Below are 16,335 nucleotides of genomic sequence, written 5' to 3' on the forward strand. Positions count from 1 at the left end.
AAATATGTACTTAAAACAAAGAAATACCAAACACTATACATCAATTCTAATGAGCCTGAGGCTAAACCCTTTGCCCGAATTAAAACGCAACATTTTATCCTCTGGGATTGGCAGAAACACGGAGATACCTTTAGCTGTAACTGCTTGCAAACGCTAAAGTGGAGGGGAGAAAATGGAATAAAATAGATGGAGTTTCCTTCTGCGGCTTTTTTTGTGTTGTTGAAAAATTAAGAACCGGTGTAAAAAATAATAATTTAAAGCTAAAGAGCCGTGCTAATCGCTTCATTAATCTCCGTAAAAACAAACAAACTGGTCCTCTATTCATCCCACACCTCATTCACTGTGATCTTATAACCTGTACTTATGGGGTACGTCAGCATTCAGAAGGCCAGCCTGCTGTAATTAAGCTTTGTCAGTTGACTTAAGGAAACCCAGAGCGAAGGGAAAAAGAATGTCATGGTGTATCGTGGAACGAAATGAGAAAAATTCAAAGGGAAGGAGATTGGGTGGAGGTTCTCCCAGTTACATCTCTCGGACGAGAGTTTCAGCAATGAGCGGATGGTGAAGCTGTGAAATAAAACACCCCCACCCCTTTTGTGTTTTTGTTTAAGAATCTAGGGCCCCGCTTCTCCTCCTCTTGCTCAACGCTCCGATAAATGTACAGGATTGATTGGAGCCTATGGCCATCCAAAACCAATTCTCTATCTGATGATTTGCACTGCATTGAAACGGATACATTTTAATAAACCTGGCCTCAGATCCCACCCCTCCTGAAGTCAATAAAGGTTATTAAGGGCAACTGCCTTATAAATACCCTGTGCTTCGGGCACAGCGGGCCATCAAGGCAGGAAATGCGAATCATAACACAAAAGATCATCAGGACTTGGCCCCTTCCTTTTTTTGAAAAGAAACACCAGATAGTCTGGGAAAAAGAAAGCGCAAAAGCCGTTGCTCGACTGTCCACCGCACACACAAAAAAATACCTTTTAAAGGTTGATTTTTTTAAACGCTTTCAGGATTTCAGATTTGACTTTCCCCGACTAGTGAAACATCTAAAATTTTCAGAGGAAATGCTGAATGACCTTGGCCGATTTGGACGGGGAGAGGGAGAGAAGGGAATTTCACACGTTGTTGCTTTTTAATTCTCTATTTCCTTGAATTTGGTGGCATTGGAACATTTTTATAGGTAAAATAAATGTCAGTTTGCAAGGCATGCATGATAGCAGACCCTGAGAGACAACTGGCCTATCCACAAAATCTCGAGCTACTGCAGCCCTCCCTCCCATCACAGGAGATTTCCGCTTTTCATACTTCTCTACCCAGAAACCAAAGCTTGTTCAGTCCCTTTCAAACAGTAACTCTCCATTTAAAGGCAAGGAGCACTTATACTGATCAGTCGCTCTTGATAACACGTTAATCTTGGTTGAGGGTTTCATTTTTGTTTTTTTTTTTAAAAATAAAATAAAATACAAACATCTGAATAGGCTCTGCAGGTTTCCCAGTATCATGAAGGGGGAAGGAGCCAGGGGTAGAGGGGAGGATGGAGAGGGGTTGCAACTGCTTTGGGTTTAATATTTCATAAATTCAGGAGGTAATATTCAGGGGAAAATGTGATGGTTTATCAGAATGTCATTCAAATGAAAGGTTTAACATTTACATCACAAGAGCGAGTGAAGAGTAAAATTATCCTCGGGGAGAGAAATGCCAAGAATAAACAGGGTGATAAAACTGTGTGTTTGCTAGAACAGAGAATTGGGGGTTGGGGGGTGAAGGGGGAAAGCCTTGAGGTTTGGAGTTATTTGACTCAAATTTTTGAAATATGTGTCTGGTTAAGACATGTGAAGCAATTACCCTTTACAGACGGGGGGAAAAAAAGCCTTTTGAGAGTTGATTTTTCCATGGCACTTTTTTTTTTAATACGCAGGGAAAGAGAGAAACCAAGGGCAGTTTGTGTCAAACTCCTGCTTGGGGTTGCTCTACTCCACAAGAAAAGAATAATACATTTATTGCCCTCTAGATTCCCCCCACCCCCAGCCACCCCTAAAAAAACCTACAAAATAGTGTTTCAGGAAAGCCGGAGACATAGTTACAAAACACATCTCTTGGATGGGATTTTTTTTCCCCCTCCCCTGACTTGACGTTACCAAAGAAGTATCATTCAACTAAAATTACGATAATTTTGAGTACCATATTGCCCGGAGGCCTTCAGAAATGCCTTTTTGATTAACCTAATTCTATAGGATCCAAATGTGCACCAAACACCGCGCTTTTTATGTTAAATTGCTGTTGAATTTGTTAACCCACAAATTGATTTCCTGTGTTACGGAATCTTCGAGATTACAGCTAACTTGAGGCAGCGGGGATAATTCCTGGCAGTTAATGGTAGATTTCTATTCATTTTGCTCAAAGGGGAGAGGAATCCTGCGCCCTACGACTGGAAGCTTAATATTGCCCTCTACTGTCTCCGCCTCAAGGCATTCGGGGCCGTCCAGCAGGTAGGCGAAGGCCGAACTTAAGTGAACTCTGGACTCCTCTTCCCACCCCCGCTCCGGCCCCCCGCCCGGCCTCTCCAATCCAGAAATCCAGGCCGACCCCGCAGGAGCGGACAACAGAACAACAGACATATCCAATTAACATTCTCTTCTGTCTCCTCCAATAGCTGAAATTAATTGTGATTAATGTGTTAAAAGTCATAAAACATTAAAGCGACATTTAAATTTAAATTAGAAGCAGCTTCTGTCTTGGCGAAACATTCAGTCCCGCTGATAAATATCATCCTGAGGCCTGTTGAAAGGAGAGACTGACGCCACCGTGTTTCAATTACAGCACATAGTAATGTCACACCAATCGCAGGGAAGCAAGCCCTCAAGCATTCCCAACTCCCCTTTCTTCTGGGTCTTTGCTGCACAATAGCTATAAAATAATCAAATGATCTTCCCTTCCCCTGCCCTCTTTCTTTGCCATCCCAAACCGGTTCCCCATTAATGAGCTGCCTGAGTCTTTACGGGTGAATTCATAACAAATGCCGTTGATAAAATTGTAACAACATCCTGCGACGCACACAAAAACTCTCTCTGAACTCCGCGATCTCCTGGGGGATCCACGGAGATCTTAAAACGGAGCCACAGTGCAATCTCCCCCCTCGTTAACCTGCTTTCGGAGCCTGATCTCAGAGCTTTCCCAATACAGCGAGCGTCCTAAGGCCGGAAACCGACAGCCAGAAATGGATGCGGTCAGAGCGGAGACGGTCCAAAACGAGCCGGCTCGGCTCAAAAGCTGAATTTTCCCAAGGCCGGAGAGAGAGAGGTTTGATCTATCTCCTAGCCGGAATTCACACACTCTCGGCACTGCTAAAATCCACTCTCTTCGAGCAGTTATTTAGGTGTAAACTTCAGAGCGGTGTGTGGGGGACTTAACCACACAATTGCCATGGCCTTGGGCTTGATTTTACAACAGGGCAGAGGAATTTGGTTCTGGGAAAATGTCATCCTTTGTGATATTAAAAGAAAAATGCAAGGGGGGACAAAGAGAAGGTGGCAGAAGTGGCTTAGTGGCTTGAGGAAGAGGAAGCTGGAAGCTAGGGGCTTCGGCGTTCTGATCCCAGCTTTGATGTGGATTCCCCTAAGAACTCTGGCTCCAGACTCCCATTTCTTCATTTGTAAAATGAGGATTTATAATAGTTACCTTTCATACCTATTAGCTTGTTTCTAATGCATCTGGAGGATATGTCCCCACTGACCGAATTGTCTCCTTGGCTCATCACAACCTTTTTTTACTTTGTCAGGTCATTTTTCTACTCAAACCCAATTCAAGGTTACAGTCCTCATTTCCCCTACTTGCTCTCCCTCTGTTTAGCCTAGGCACTTGGATCTGTACCCTTTAATGATGACGATAATAATAATAATAATGGTATTTGTTAAGCACGTACTATGTGCTAAGTGTCGGGGTGGATACAAGCAAATCAGTCCCTGTCCCACATGTCTCACAGTCTTAGTCCCCATTTTACAGATGAGGTAACCAATAATAATAATAATAATGGCATTTATTAAGCACTTACTATGTGCAAAGCACTGTTCTAAGCGCTGGGGAGGATACAAGGTGATCAGGTTGTCCCGGGGGGGCTCACAGTCTTAATCCCCATTTTACAAATGAGGTCACTGAGGCACAGAGAAGTTAAGTGTGGCAGTTAAGAAGTTAAGAGAAGCAGTGTGGCTCACTGGAAAGAGCATGGGCTTTGGAGTCAGTGGTCATGGGTTCGAATCCTGACTCTGCCACATGTCTGCTGTGTGACCTTGGGCAAGTCACTTAACTTCTCTGAGCCTCAGTTACCTCATCTGTAAAATGGGGATTAAGACTGTGAGCCCCATGTGGGACAAGTTGATCACTTTGTATCCCCCCCCAGCGCTTAGAACAGTGTTATGCACATAGTAAGCGCTTAACAAATGCCGTCATTAAATTAAGTGACTTGCCAGGGATAAGTGACTTACTCAAGGTCACACAACAGGCAAACGGTGAGGCCAGAGTTAGAACCCAACTCCTTCTGACTTCCAGGCTTGTGCTCTATCCATCAGGCCATGCTGCATCTCTAAGCACTTTAATTACTTAATATTCACTCCATCCTCAGCCCCATGGTGCTCAAGTACACATCTATAATTTATTTTAATCTGTCTCCCCCTTTTGACTGTAAGATCACTGGGGGGCGGGGAACGAATCCACCAACTCTAATATATTGTACTCTCCCAGCACTTAGCACAGTGCTCTGCACACACTATGGGTTCAGCAAATGCCATTGATCACTTGATCGCCTGAATTCTGACTGCTCCTATGGGCTCACCAAACAGCCCGACCTCCAAGACAACCACAAGAACTTTGCAGCTCCAAATCTTCCCGCTTTCCTCAGAGGAAGCTTACTGTACAATCTGATGTCCTCTACAGCCACTTTTGAGTGAAATGGAGAAGCAGCGTGGCCTAATGGAGTGAGCACAGGTCTGGGAATCAGAAGGACCGGGGTTCTAATCCCTGCTCCGCCACGTGTCCGCTGTGTGACTTAGGGCAAGTAATTCACTTCTCTGTGCCTCAATTACCTCATCTGCAAAATGGGTATTAAGACAGTGAGCCCCTCGAAAGACAACCTGATGACCTTGTTACCTACCCCAGCACTTAGAACAGTGCTCAGCACGTAGTAAACACTTAATAAATACCATAATAATAATAATAAATTGAGGATTAAAAATATGAGCCCCATGTGGGACAGGAACTATGTCCAACCTGATTAGCTTGTCCCAGCCCTTAGTACAGTGCCTGGCACACAGTACGCACTTAACAAATACCATAAAAAAGCACATGTGCACAAATGCAGAGTCCCACCCACAACTTCTAGACTGTAAGCCCGGGGTGGGCAGGGATTGTCTCTCTCTTTACTGCTGAATCATACTCTCCAAGAACTTAGTACAGTGCTCTGCACACAGTAAAGCGCTCAATAAATAGGACTGAATGAATGAATGAATGAACAGAGGATTCTCAGTCATCATCATCCATATTGCGGGCCCTACAATCACCACAATGTCACTAACAGTTAGTGGGGTTTATTGAGTGTCTACTGAGAGAGAGGCACTGTACTGAAGCCCTTGGGAGAGTGAAACAAAAGACTTGTTCTAGCCCACAGGGGAATGAGACCCTCATAGGCCTAAATTCCCAACAATGAGGTTCTAGTCGCTAAGTTACTTACCATGTGCTCCATCTTTTCCCACAGTCCTTCCAGGTGTGTCATGGGCTGCAGCCACCAATCAGTGCACCTGCTGTAGCGGTTCCCTTGAAACCAGAACTGCCTCAGCCATTCAAACTCTACCTGTAGGAAGTAAAGTACAAGAGTAGGAAGTAAAGTACAAGAGGTTTAGAGAATCCTGCTGTGGGCGAGGGGGAGAATATTTACCAGGTGAGAAGCAAGTTGAAGGTCTCAAAACTCATTTTTAAAAACAGAAAAAATGATATTCTTCTAAGCCCACGGTTGCGAATCTCTATAGACAGGGCAGGAGCTGTAGGAGACTAGTACTAGCTTTTTAAAAAATCACAGCAGATTAGGCTGGGTGATGGCCAATTTTTCCATTGTATTTATTCAACTGTACTTACTGATCACTTACTGTGTGCAAAGAACTGTACTAAGCGCTTGGGAGAGTGCAAAATGACAATAAACAGACATATTCCCTGCCTATAATAAGCTTACAGTCTAGAGACCACTTACTGTTTTACTTGTACTTCTCTTAACAGGAAGAACAGCCTGGTAACACATTCGTTTCAGCCGCCAAATTTGGGGTATCTTTTCAATCAGTCATTGAGCACTGACTACGTGAAGACCACTGTACTAAGTGTTTGGAAGAGTACAATACAACAGAATTAGCCGATACATTCCCCTAACAAGTTTACAACCTAGAGGGGGAGGAACACAATACGAATAAATAGGTAATTTATAATAACGGGTGATTTTTAGAGCTGTTCCTTCCTATGAATAGTTATAACATAATGCTGGAGTTCTCGTAACATTAATTATCCTCAAAGTGCAATAGATCTACTAGGTATTCAATTCTCTGCTCTTTGAAGAAGTACAATGCTCTCCTTGCTTAGGATGGGATAATATAGCTTTGCTGTGAAACTCATGCTCCAAACACAGACTCAAAGCTGGTATAATCTTCACTTGCTACCACAAAGAATTTGTTTTTTGTTCACCCTCAGTGAACTTTCCTGAGGCAAACAAAGGTGATCTGTGAAGGTGTGACAATAGTGAAAATGGATTAAATGCCCCACCTGAGAACACCAAGTATGAACAGCCCAACTACAAAAGTTTGAAAGGGTTTTAGTTTACATGAAATGTTGGCTTGATTTTTATTATTATTGTGTTTCTTAAGAGCTCACTATGTGCCAAGTGTTCTAAGATCTGAAGTAGATACAAGGCAATCAGGTTGGGCACAGTCCCTGTCCCACATGGGGCTCCCAGGCTAAGTATGGGGGAGCAGGATTAATCCCCACTTTACAGTTGAAGGAAACTGAGGCACAGAGAAGTGAAGGGGCTTGCCCAAGGTCACACAGCAAGCAACTGGCAGAGTTGGAATTAGAACCCAGGTCCTCTGAGTCCCAGGTATGGGTGACCGATTTCAGTGAAAACGGCTTAAATATAAAAGGAATACAGACAGTATTAAGACAATAGTTGTTAAATCCTTTTTGTGGAATGAATAAGAATTAGTTAATGGGAATAAATCCTAAAATATTTCTACAGGGGGGGCAGCTAGTTCAATGTCTACGAGTATGCAGGTCGAACCACATTTATTGTGAGAAAATGGACGTGTCCCTTTCAGTAGGATTTAAGTATGGTTGAGTCACATGTCATTACTACTTCGGAAAGCATCAAAATCCACTTTGCCGAGAGTTTTAAAAAGTTTGCCTCTTTGGCCTGGTTCTTCTACCAAATACATGAGCCTTGGCACCTTCTGTGTTCCAGGAAATCAAACATGCCGTGACAAGCAACAAGTTGCTTCAGTCTTCTGGCTTTCGGTTCAGTTTTATCAATCCCAGATCTGAGTTAATGAAACCTTCTTCAAATCTTGTTCCCCAAGGCGAGATCAGAGACCCAGCTGAGGATTTGACTCATTGGAGTGAAGACGCAGAAACGGTTCACGTCGGCCCCAAGCAACTCCCGGGACATTAGCTCTGAATTCATTTTGGTCTGGAGAAGCTCAGAGAGATGCTCATTCCCTCCTTTTACAGACAGCCAGATTCTCTGCTGAGTTCCAATCAGCACCTTCTCCTCGGGGCCGTAAAAAAATTCCATAATATACATAAATACTATAAGAAAAAAAGGGCTGGTCACTCCCTTCATAGGGCGCAAGCTTGTTTAGAATAAAATCCTTCACCATGTGCTTTATCTTTGAAATGTTGCTTTCCATCCCTATGGAAAAGGGGAAGAGTGTACATTGGAGCTATTCCAGTTTTCCCAAAGTCTGTCCCCATGAGGAAGGCAGGTCATGTAATCCTCTGCTGAGATTCATTTAGTGAAACAGAACCCAGGCTCCGGACTTGACCCAGGAAGGGAGATCCTAGATATTGAGGGTGGCAGAGTGGAAATCCTTGGGGGAGAAGAAGGGGGAGAGGAGAGAGGGAGAGGAAGAGAGAGACAGACAGACAGAGAAAAAGAAAAGAAGCAATGTAACCTAGTGGCTAGACCATGGGCTTGGTAGTCAGAAAGACCTGATTCTAATGCTGGCTCCACCTTCAGAAAGTCACTTGACTTCTCTGCGCCTCAGTTCCCTAATGTGTAAAATAGGGATTAAGACTGTGAGCCCTATGTGGGGCAGGGACTATGTTCAACCCAATTATCTTGTATCTACCACAGTGCTTAGAACGGTGCCTGGGAAACTCAAAGAAAAGAGAAAAAATGAGACGGTACAGTCAGCGTTCAACATCATCTCATCTCCAGTGTCCTTTACACCACGATTAAAGGCCTGTTTTTTGGAGGATGGGCAGTCGATACAGGATAGCAAAGGCCACCAACCCTGTTTGACATTTTGCTTGTCTCAGGCGATGATGAAAAGTATTGGTTATTAAATGCCACCTGTGGAGGGAATCTATATCTTCCTCTTTTGAGTCCACCAGGCCCCTCCTGTGAAGCCACTTCACTCCAAAGTGCTGATCCCTACTTGGCCTTTGCAGTAGTCAAGAAAAGCATCTCCCTAAACTGCCCCAGTCAGAAAAGTACACCACCTAACTTACACATATCCTGACACCCTCCCCCTCTTTTCAGAAGAGAAGTCTTTTTTTTTTGTTTTTTTTCCTGGTATTTGATAAGCACTTACTATGTGCCAGACACTGTACTCAGCGCTGGGGTAGATACAAGGTGATAGGGTTGGACACAGTCCCTGTCCCACATGGGGCTTACAGTCTTCATCCCTTTTATACAAATGAGGGAACTGAGACACAAAGAAGTGAAGTGGCTTGGCCAAGGTCACACAGCAGACAAGTGGCAGAGTGAGGATTAGAACCCAGGTCACTCTGACTCCTGGGCTCCTGCTCTATCTACTAGGCTACACTGCTTCTGTGTTACCATATGAAGTCTTGGGTCCGTTAGAATGTTTCACTTTGAATTTGCTCACCAGAAAGGAAACTCAACCGTAGGAAGATGGTTCTGGTTCTCACTGGCACCTCAACCAGCCGGGTTCTGAGCTCGAAACCCCTGTGCTCAAGGAATGAAAGGACACTGAGTCACCAGGTCCTCTATCTCTCTGGGGGCAAGGAATGTGTCTGTTATATTGTTATATAGTACTCTCCTAAGCATTTAGAACAGTGCTCTGCACACTGTGAGTGCTCATTAAATACGACTGACTGACTCTGGTCAGCATTCACTGTTCCTACTATTCACTCACTGTCGGGGCATTTATGGATCCAGTTCCCTTGTCTGGGACTTTAGTTTGGATGCTCTGTTTGGCTTATTCATTCATTCAATGGTATTTATTGAGCGCTTACTGTGTGCAGAGCACTGCACTAAGCGCTTATGGGGTTGGGGAAAAAAAAGAAAAAGCCCTGAACATCACGATGTTTTGGGCCTAGTCCTGGAATCTTACTGTGGACACACCCGGCAGCTAAGGAATTTGGCACAGCCAAACAGGGATCTGTTTCAATAGCTTGGAGATGAATGAGGTCAACCGGGCCAAGCAGTTCTACCTCATCTGTTACCCTCCGCATTTATTTTGTATTTAGCCATTTGTCCTTGAACTACTGTCTTTTGGGCATTTGTCTTTCCCATTCAAATATAAGCTCCTTGAAGGTGGGGAGTCATGTGTTAGAGTTTTTCTGACTATTCCTAAAGTTCCAGAACCCAATTGTCTCTGCTCCATCCTAATCCTCCTCGACCTCTCAGCTGTCTTTGACACTGAGACCACCCCCTTCTCCTGGAAACCTTATCCAACCTTGGCTTCACTGATTCTGTCCTCTCCGGTACTTCTCTTACCTCTCTGACCATTCCTTCATGGGCTCTTCCTCTGCCTCCCACCCCCTAACTATGGGGGTCCTTCAAGGCTCAGTTCTGGGTCCCCTTCTATTCTCCATCTACACTCACTCACTTGGAGAACTCATTCACTTCCATGGCTTTAGCTACCACCTCTATGCAGGTGATACCAAATCCACATCTCCGGCCCTGATCTCTCTCCCTCTCTCCAGTCTCACATCTCCCTCTGCCTTAAACACATCTTTAATCGGATGTCCTCCCATCACCTCAAACTTAACATGTTCAAAACAGAGCTCTTCATCCTCTCCCCCAAACCCTGTCCTCTCAGTGATTTTCCCATCACTGTAGATGGCACCACCATCCTTCCTGTCTCGCAAGCTCATAACCTTGGCGTTATCCTTGATTCCTGTCATTCAACCCATAAAGTCAATCCGTCACCAAACTGTGTCAGTCCCACCTTCACAAGATCGCTAAAATCGCCTCTTTCCTCCCCATCCAAACTGCTACCACGCTAATACATTCATTCATCCTATCCCGCCTGGATTACTGCATCAGCCTCCTTGCTGACCTCCCAATCTCCTGTCTCTCCCCGCTCCAGTCCATACTTCACTCTGCTGTCCGGATCATTTCTCTACAAAAATGTTCAGGACATATCAACCCCCTCCTCAAAAAACTCCAGTAATTGCCCATCCAACTCCAATTCAAACAAAAACTCCTCACCATCGGCTTTAGAGCACTTCATCATCTTGCCCCCTCCTACCTCATCTCGTTTCTCTCCTTCTACAACCTAGCCTGCACACTCTGTTTCTCTAGTGGTAACCTCACTGTAAACTTCTCCTGGGCAGGGAATGTCACTGTTTATTGTTGTATTGTACTTTCCCAAGCACTTAGTACAGTGCTCTGCACACAGTAAGTGCTCGATAAATACGACTGAATGAATGAAAGAATGAATGGTCTGCCTGACAGCGGTCTTTCAATCAATACTGTTGATGGAGAAGTCGATGAGAACAGAAGACCATTAGAGCCCTGGAGTCTGTTGCTGACTGAAGGAACAGATGCTTCTACAGCTGCTGAGTTATCCTCCCTGATTAGATGAGAATCTGAGGAATCCAGTAAGAAATGGAGTTGCAGCAGCTGGAGCCGGTAACAGTAAAAATAATGATAATAACTGTGGTATTTGCTATGTTCCCGAGCACTGTGCTAAGCACTGGGGTAGATACAAGATAATTCAATTGGACACAGTTCTGGTGCCAGGTTTTATGATATTTGTTATTCTTCATAATAATAGTAATTGCGGTATTTGTTAAGTGCTTACAATGTGCCAGGAACCATACTAAGTGCTGGAGTAGATACAAGATAATCAGGTTCGACACAGTCCCTGTCCCACATGGGGCTCACAGTCTTAATCCCCATTTTACAGATGAGAACTGAGGCGCAGAAAAATGAAGTGACTTGCCCAAGGTCACACAGCAGACAAGTGGCAGTGACGGAATTAGGAGCCAGGTCCTCGAACTCCCAAGCCCATGCTCTTTCCATTAGGCCATGCTGCTTCTCAGGGCTCACAGTGCACGAGGGAAGAAAAGGAGTACTCTGTACCCATTTTACAGATGAGGAAATTAAGGCACAGATTAGTTAAATGACTTGCCAAAGGTCACACAGCAAGGAAGTGGCAGAACAAGGATTAGAAGCCAGATCTTCTTACTTCCAGGCCTGTACTCTTTCCATTAAAATATGCTACTTCTCTAAAGTGAGAAGAAAACTCTTCTGTTGCTGCAACTGCCTCTGAATCAATCAGTGAATGATATTTCTTGAGCACCTACTGTATGCAGAGCACTGTACTGAGTGCCTGACAGAGTACAATACAGTAGAGTTGGTAGACATGTTACGGAAGCCAGGAGTTGGTGCCTCTACCAGCGGTCCTCTAAGAAATAGTTCTACAGCTTCAAACTCTGGGAAGTTGGTGGTGATGATGATGATGACGGCAGGAGCAGCAGCAGGGTTAGGAAGAGGAGCAAGGAAGAGGCCACATTGGAAAAGACCACATTGGAAGAGGCCACATGGGATGAGACCATTTTGAAAGAGTGCAGGCTCACTGCAAAAAAAAGGCAAAAAAAAAAGGGTCTGTAGCTTCACTGGACTCTTGAAGCAGGAGAGAGAAGGCCACCATTGCAAGTAGCCATTGGCTAAAAATCTGAATCTCAAATCTGACTCAAGGATGAGAGACAGGAGTGTCTAGACTGTAAGCTCACGGTAGGCAGGGAATGTCTACCAACTCTTTTGCATTGTGCCCTCTCAATTGCTTAGAACAGTGCTCTGCACACCGTAAGCGCTCCATAAATACCGTTGACTGACCATTAATTAATTGACTGTTCAACAGTGAGTCAGGAAAGGGATGCAGGGGCTGGAATGTATAACTATTCAATCAATCAATCAATCAATCGTATTTATTGAGCGCTTACTATTCCCCCCCAAAACCTGCTATCACCCTGCTTTTTCACAGCACATTCAGGCCTCACCTCATTATGAATTTCCTCTCCTCGCTTCACAACTGCAGGCTCCAGGCACCTCAGAGTCCCAGGCTCAGGCTCTGAAGCTTCACGCATGTTCTGCAGTGCAACCCGGCACTGCCCCAAGATGTAATCCAGGGTCCCCATCGAACACTGTCAAGAGAGAACCCAGACGCGGATTAGGAATGAGATTCCCACCTAATACTAATACTAATACTAATAATGGCATTTGTTAAGCGCTTACTATGTGCAAAGCACTGTTCTAAGCGCTGGGGAGTTTACAAGGTGATCAGGTCGTCCCACGTGGGGCTCACAGTCTTCAAAGATGGCATGCGATTTTATGGTTTTAGAGGTTGTGGGCAGGGAAAGTGTCAGTCTGTAATAATTATGGTATTTGTTAACAATAATGGTGGCATTTGTTAAGCCCTTACTATGTGCAAAGCACCGTTCTAAGCGCTGGGGAGGATACAAGGTGATCAGGTTGTCCCACGTGGGGCTCACAGCCTTAGTCCCATGTGGGCCTCACAGTCTTAATCCCCATTTTACAGATGAAGCAATTGAGCCCAGAGAAGTTAAGTGACTTGCCCAAAGTCACACAGCTGACAAGTAGCAGAGCAGGGGTTTGAACCCATGACCTCAGATTCCCCAGCCCGGGCTCTTTCCACTGAGCCACGCTGCTTCCCTTACTATGCACGAAGCACTGTTCTAAGCACTGGGATACAGAGTAATCAGGTTGTCCCACGTGGGGCTCACAGTCTTAATCCCCATTTTTACAGATGAGGTAACTGAGGCACCGAGAAGTGAAGTGGCTTGCCCAATGTCAAACAGCAGACAAGTGGCGGAGCCGGGATTAGAAACCATGTCCTTTGACTCCCAAATCCATGCCCTTTTCACTAAGCCACGCTGCTTCATTGTCTTGTACTCTCCCAAGAGTTTATTACGGTGCTCTGCAAACAGAAAGCGATTAATAAACACGATTGAATGAATGAATGAATAAAATACTGATTTTCAGGTTCACGATGCACCAAATCCTGCATTATCAGAGAGGAATTGTCCTAATGGGTGCTATTGTACTAAACTGGACTAAATAATAAGGACAGTAACATTTGAACCAGTCACTTCTAACCGAGTTATGGGCAGGGAACGTATCTTCCAAATACGTTGGAGAAACAGCATGGCTCAGTGGAAATAGCACAGGCTTGGGAGTCAGAGGTCACGGGTTCTAATTCCGGCTCCGCCACTTGTCTGCTGTGTGACTTCGGCAAGTCACTTAACTTCTCTGTGCGTCAGTTACCTCATCTGTAAAATGGGGATTAAGACAGTGAACCCCACGTGGGATCACCTGGTCACCTTGTATCTCCCCCAGCTCTTAGAACAGTGCTTCGCACATAGTAAGAACTTAATGAATACCATCATTATTATTATTATTATTACCAACTCTGTAATATTGTACTCCCCCAAGCACTTAGTACAGTTCTTTACATGAGTAAGTGCTCGCTGAATATAATGGATTGATCGACTGAGTCTCAAGTTTGGGCAAAATTCGCACTGGCACCACCGTTAGCCTGTTCTTCCCTTCCTTTCCCTTCAACAAAAGCCTTGAGTAGGGGACACCAAACCAGCTGTCATGGTGATATCCCGGGCCTCAGGGAGCTTACAATCTAAGTAGTAATGGCTGCCCTCTGGGGTGCACGTGAAGCAAATATGTGGCCAGCTTCCACAAATGAAATGAAAAAGCCGTGTGGCTTAGTGAATACAACACAAGCCTGGGAGTCGGAAAGACCTGGGTTCTAATCCCGGCTCTGCCACTTTTCTCCTGTGTGACCTGGGGCAAGTAATTTAACCCCCACATGGGACATGAACTGGGTCCAACCCGATTACCTTCTATCTACCTCAGAGCTTAGTGCATTGGCTGGCACATAATAAGTGCTTAACAATTGTCGATTTAAAAAAGTGTCTAAAATAGGTGTAGATATAAAAAAGTGTCTAAAATGGGTATAAATACTAAACAGAAATGAATAAATCAGTCATTCACCAGGGGGTTGAGAGTATTAATAATAATAATAATGATGATGGCATTTATTAAGCGCTTACTAAGTTCAAAGCACTGTTCTAAGCGCTGAGGAGGTTACAAAGTGAATTAATCTGGCTTAGGGAATGTCATGATCAGGGAGGAGGCTGGAAGGGGTTGGGAGAGCGGTGCTTACATTTTTTTTCATGTGATGATCACTTCGTTCATTCAATCATATTTATTAAGTTCTTACTGTGTGCTGAGCACTGTACCAAGTGCTTGGGAAAGTACAATACAACAATAAACGGACACATTCCCTGCCCACAGCGATTCTCTCCCCAAGGGGATTGGACCGAAAGGGGGGAAAAAGAACCTGTTTCACTTAATTTCATCACAAATACTGAGTCATCATCTTAAAGATAGGGGAATAGTCGATCAAAAAGTCATGGGTGACTGTCACTTGCCACCCTTTAACATTTGGAATATTTATCCCTTTGAAAACAGCCCCAACAATGAGAGACAGGAGAGTCCCATATTTATGAATGTGTAGGCCTCATTATAGACCCCATAGAGCCTGGATCAGAGCCCTCGTGCTTACCCTCTCCTAGAACAGGAGCCCCCAGTTGGACAGTGAGATGAACAGATTATAAATTTAGTGCCGTTTCAAGGAAATACCTTTCACATAATATAATCTCTAGGTGGAATTCACTGTCTCGGGAGGTCAATGAATATTCCCAAACTTGGCCTGGATGGCTTACAAAATCCAGACAACGCTACGCTTCACAATAAACAGCCCTCCCAGCTGATCATGCAAAGATGAGCTTTGGGTTGAAAGATCTGGGCAACTTAAAATGATGTTGACTAAAGAGTCTAGAACAGTGCTTTGCACACAGTAAGCGCTTAATAAATGCCATTATTATTAAAGAGTCAGGTGCACTCCACCTGTGGGGCCTACGGCTTGGATTTCTGGAGAATTTGGGGGCCGAGTTTAGTGGATAAATGAATGGTCCCAGTGGGAGGAACTCAACGACCCAACTTTCGGATCAGTAAAGCCCTCGGAGTACATGCAGTCGAACCTTCTGCATCTAGGCAGGCTTAGTGGGTACAGTCCGGGCCTGGGAGTGAGAAAGTCGTGGGTTCTAATCCCGGCTCTACCACTTGACTGCTCTGTGGCCTTGGGTAAGTCGCTTCACTTCTCTGGTCCTCAATTCCCTCATTTGGAAAATGGGGATTGAGACCGTGAGCCCCACAGGGGACGGGGACTGTGTCCAACCCGATTTGCTTGTATCCACCCCAGCACTTAGTACAGAACCTGACACATAGTAAGCCCTTGATGAATACCACAGTTATTATTACTATTATTATTATTATTAGCCTAAGAGGAGGCTGCATCTCTCAATCTTGAAGATTTTCTGGGAAGGCAATTTAAAAAAAATGGTTTTTGTTAAGCACTTACTATGTGGCAGGCACTGTACTAAGCACTGGGATACAGGCTAATCAGGATGGCCACATTCCGTGTCCCACATGGGACTCCCAGCCTTAATCCCCATTTTACAGATGAGGTAGCAGGCACAGAGAAGTGAAGTGACTTGCCCAAGGTCGTCCAGCAGACACGTGGCAGAGGTGAGATTAGCCTTGAAACTTGATGGTCTAGGCTTTCTCATTTTTAACTTTGATCCCTCTGGCTTCAAGACCTCATCTTGTCCCTCACAACGTTTTCCCCCCGAAACGATTTCACCATCAGTCACTCACAGCACTTGCTGAGTAATTTACCAAGAGCTCCGGAGAGTACAATATTTGTCGAAGAAACAATGCTCTGAAGGATT

The 16,335-nt window shown here is 44.6% G+C and overlaps 1 protein-coding gene across 1 annotated transcript in view; it reads right to left on the reverse strand.

Annotated features, from left to right (window-relative positions):
* Positions 1 to 16,335, reverse strand: part of FTO (FTO alpha-ketoglutarate dependent dioxygenase) — a 271,168-nt gene that overhangs the window by 211,154 nt on the left and 43,679 nt on the right. Inside the window, exons 6-7 of the mRNA XM_038754225.1 lie at positions 12,508 to 12,651; positions 5,729 to 5,848 (exon numbers count right to left, since the gene is read on the reverse strand). Coding sequence (XP_038610153.1) covers positions 5,729 to 5,848; positions 12,508 to 12,651 — 264 coding nt within the window. The remainder of the gene's footprint in view (positions 1 to 5,728; positions 5,849 to 12,507; positions 12,652 to 16,335) is intronic.

Source organism: Tachyglossus aculeatus, chromosome 11 (genome assembly GCF_015852505.1).
Source record: "Tachyglossus aculeatus isolate mTacAcu1 chromosome 11, mTacAcu1.pri, whole genome shotgun sequence".
NCBI classification, from domain to species: domain Eukaryota; kingdom Metazoa; phylum Chordata; class Mammalia; order Monotremata; family Tachyglossidae; genus Tachyglossus; species Tachyglossus aculeatus.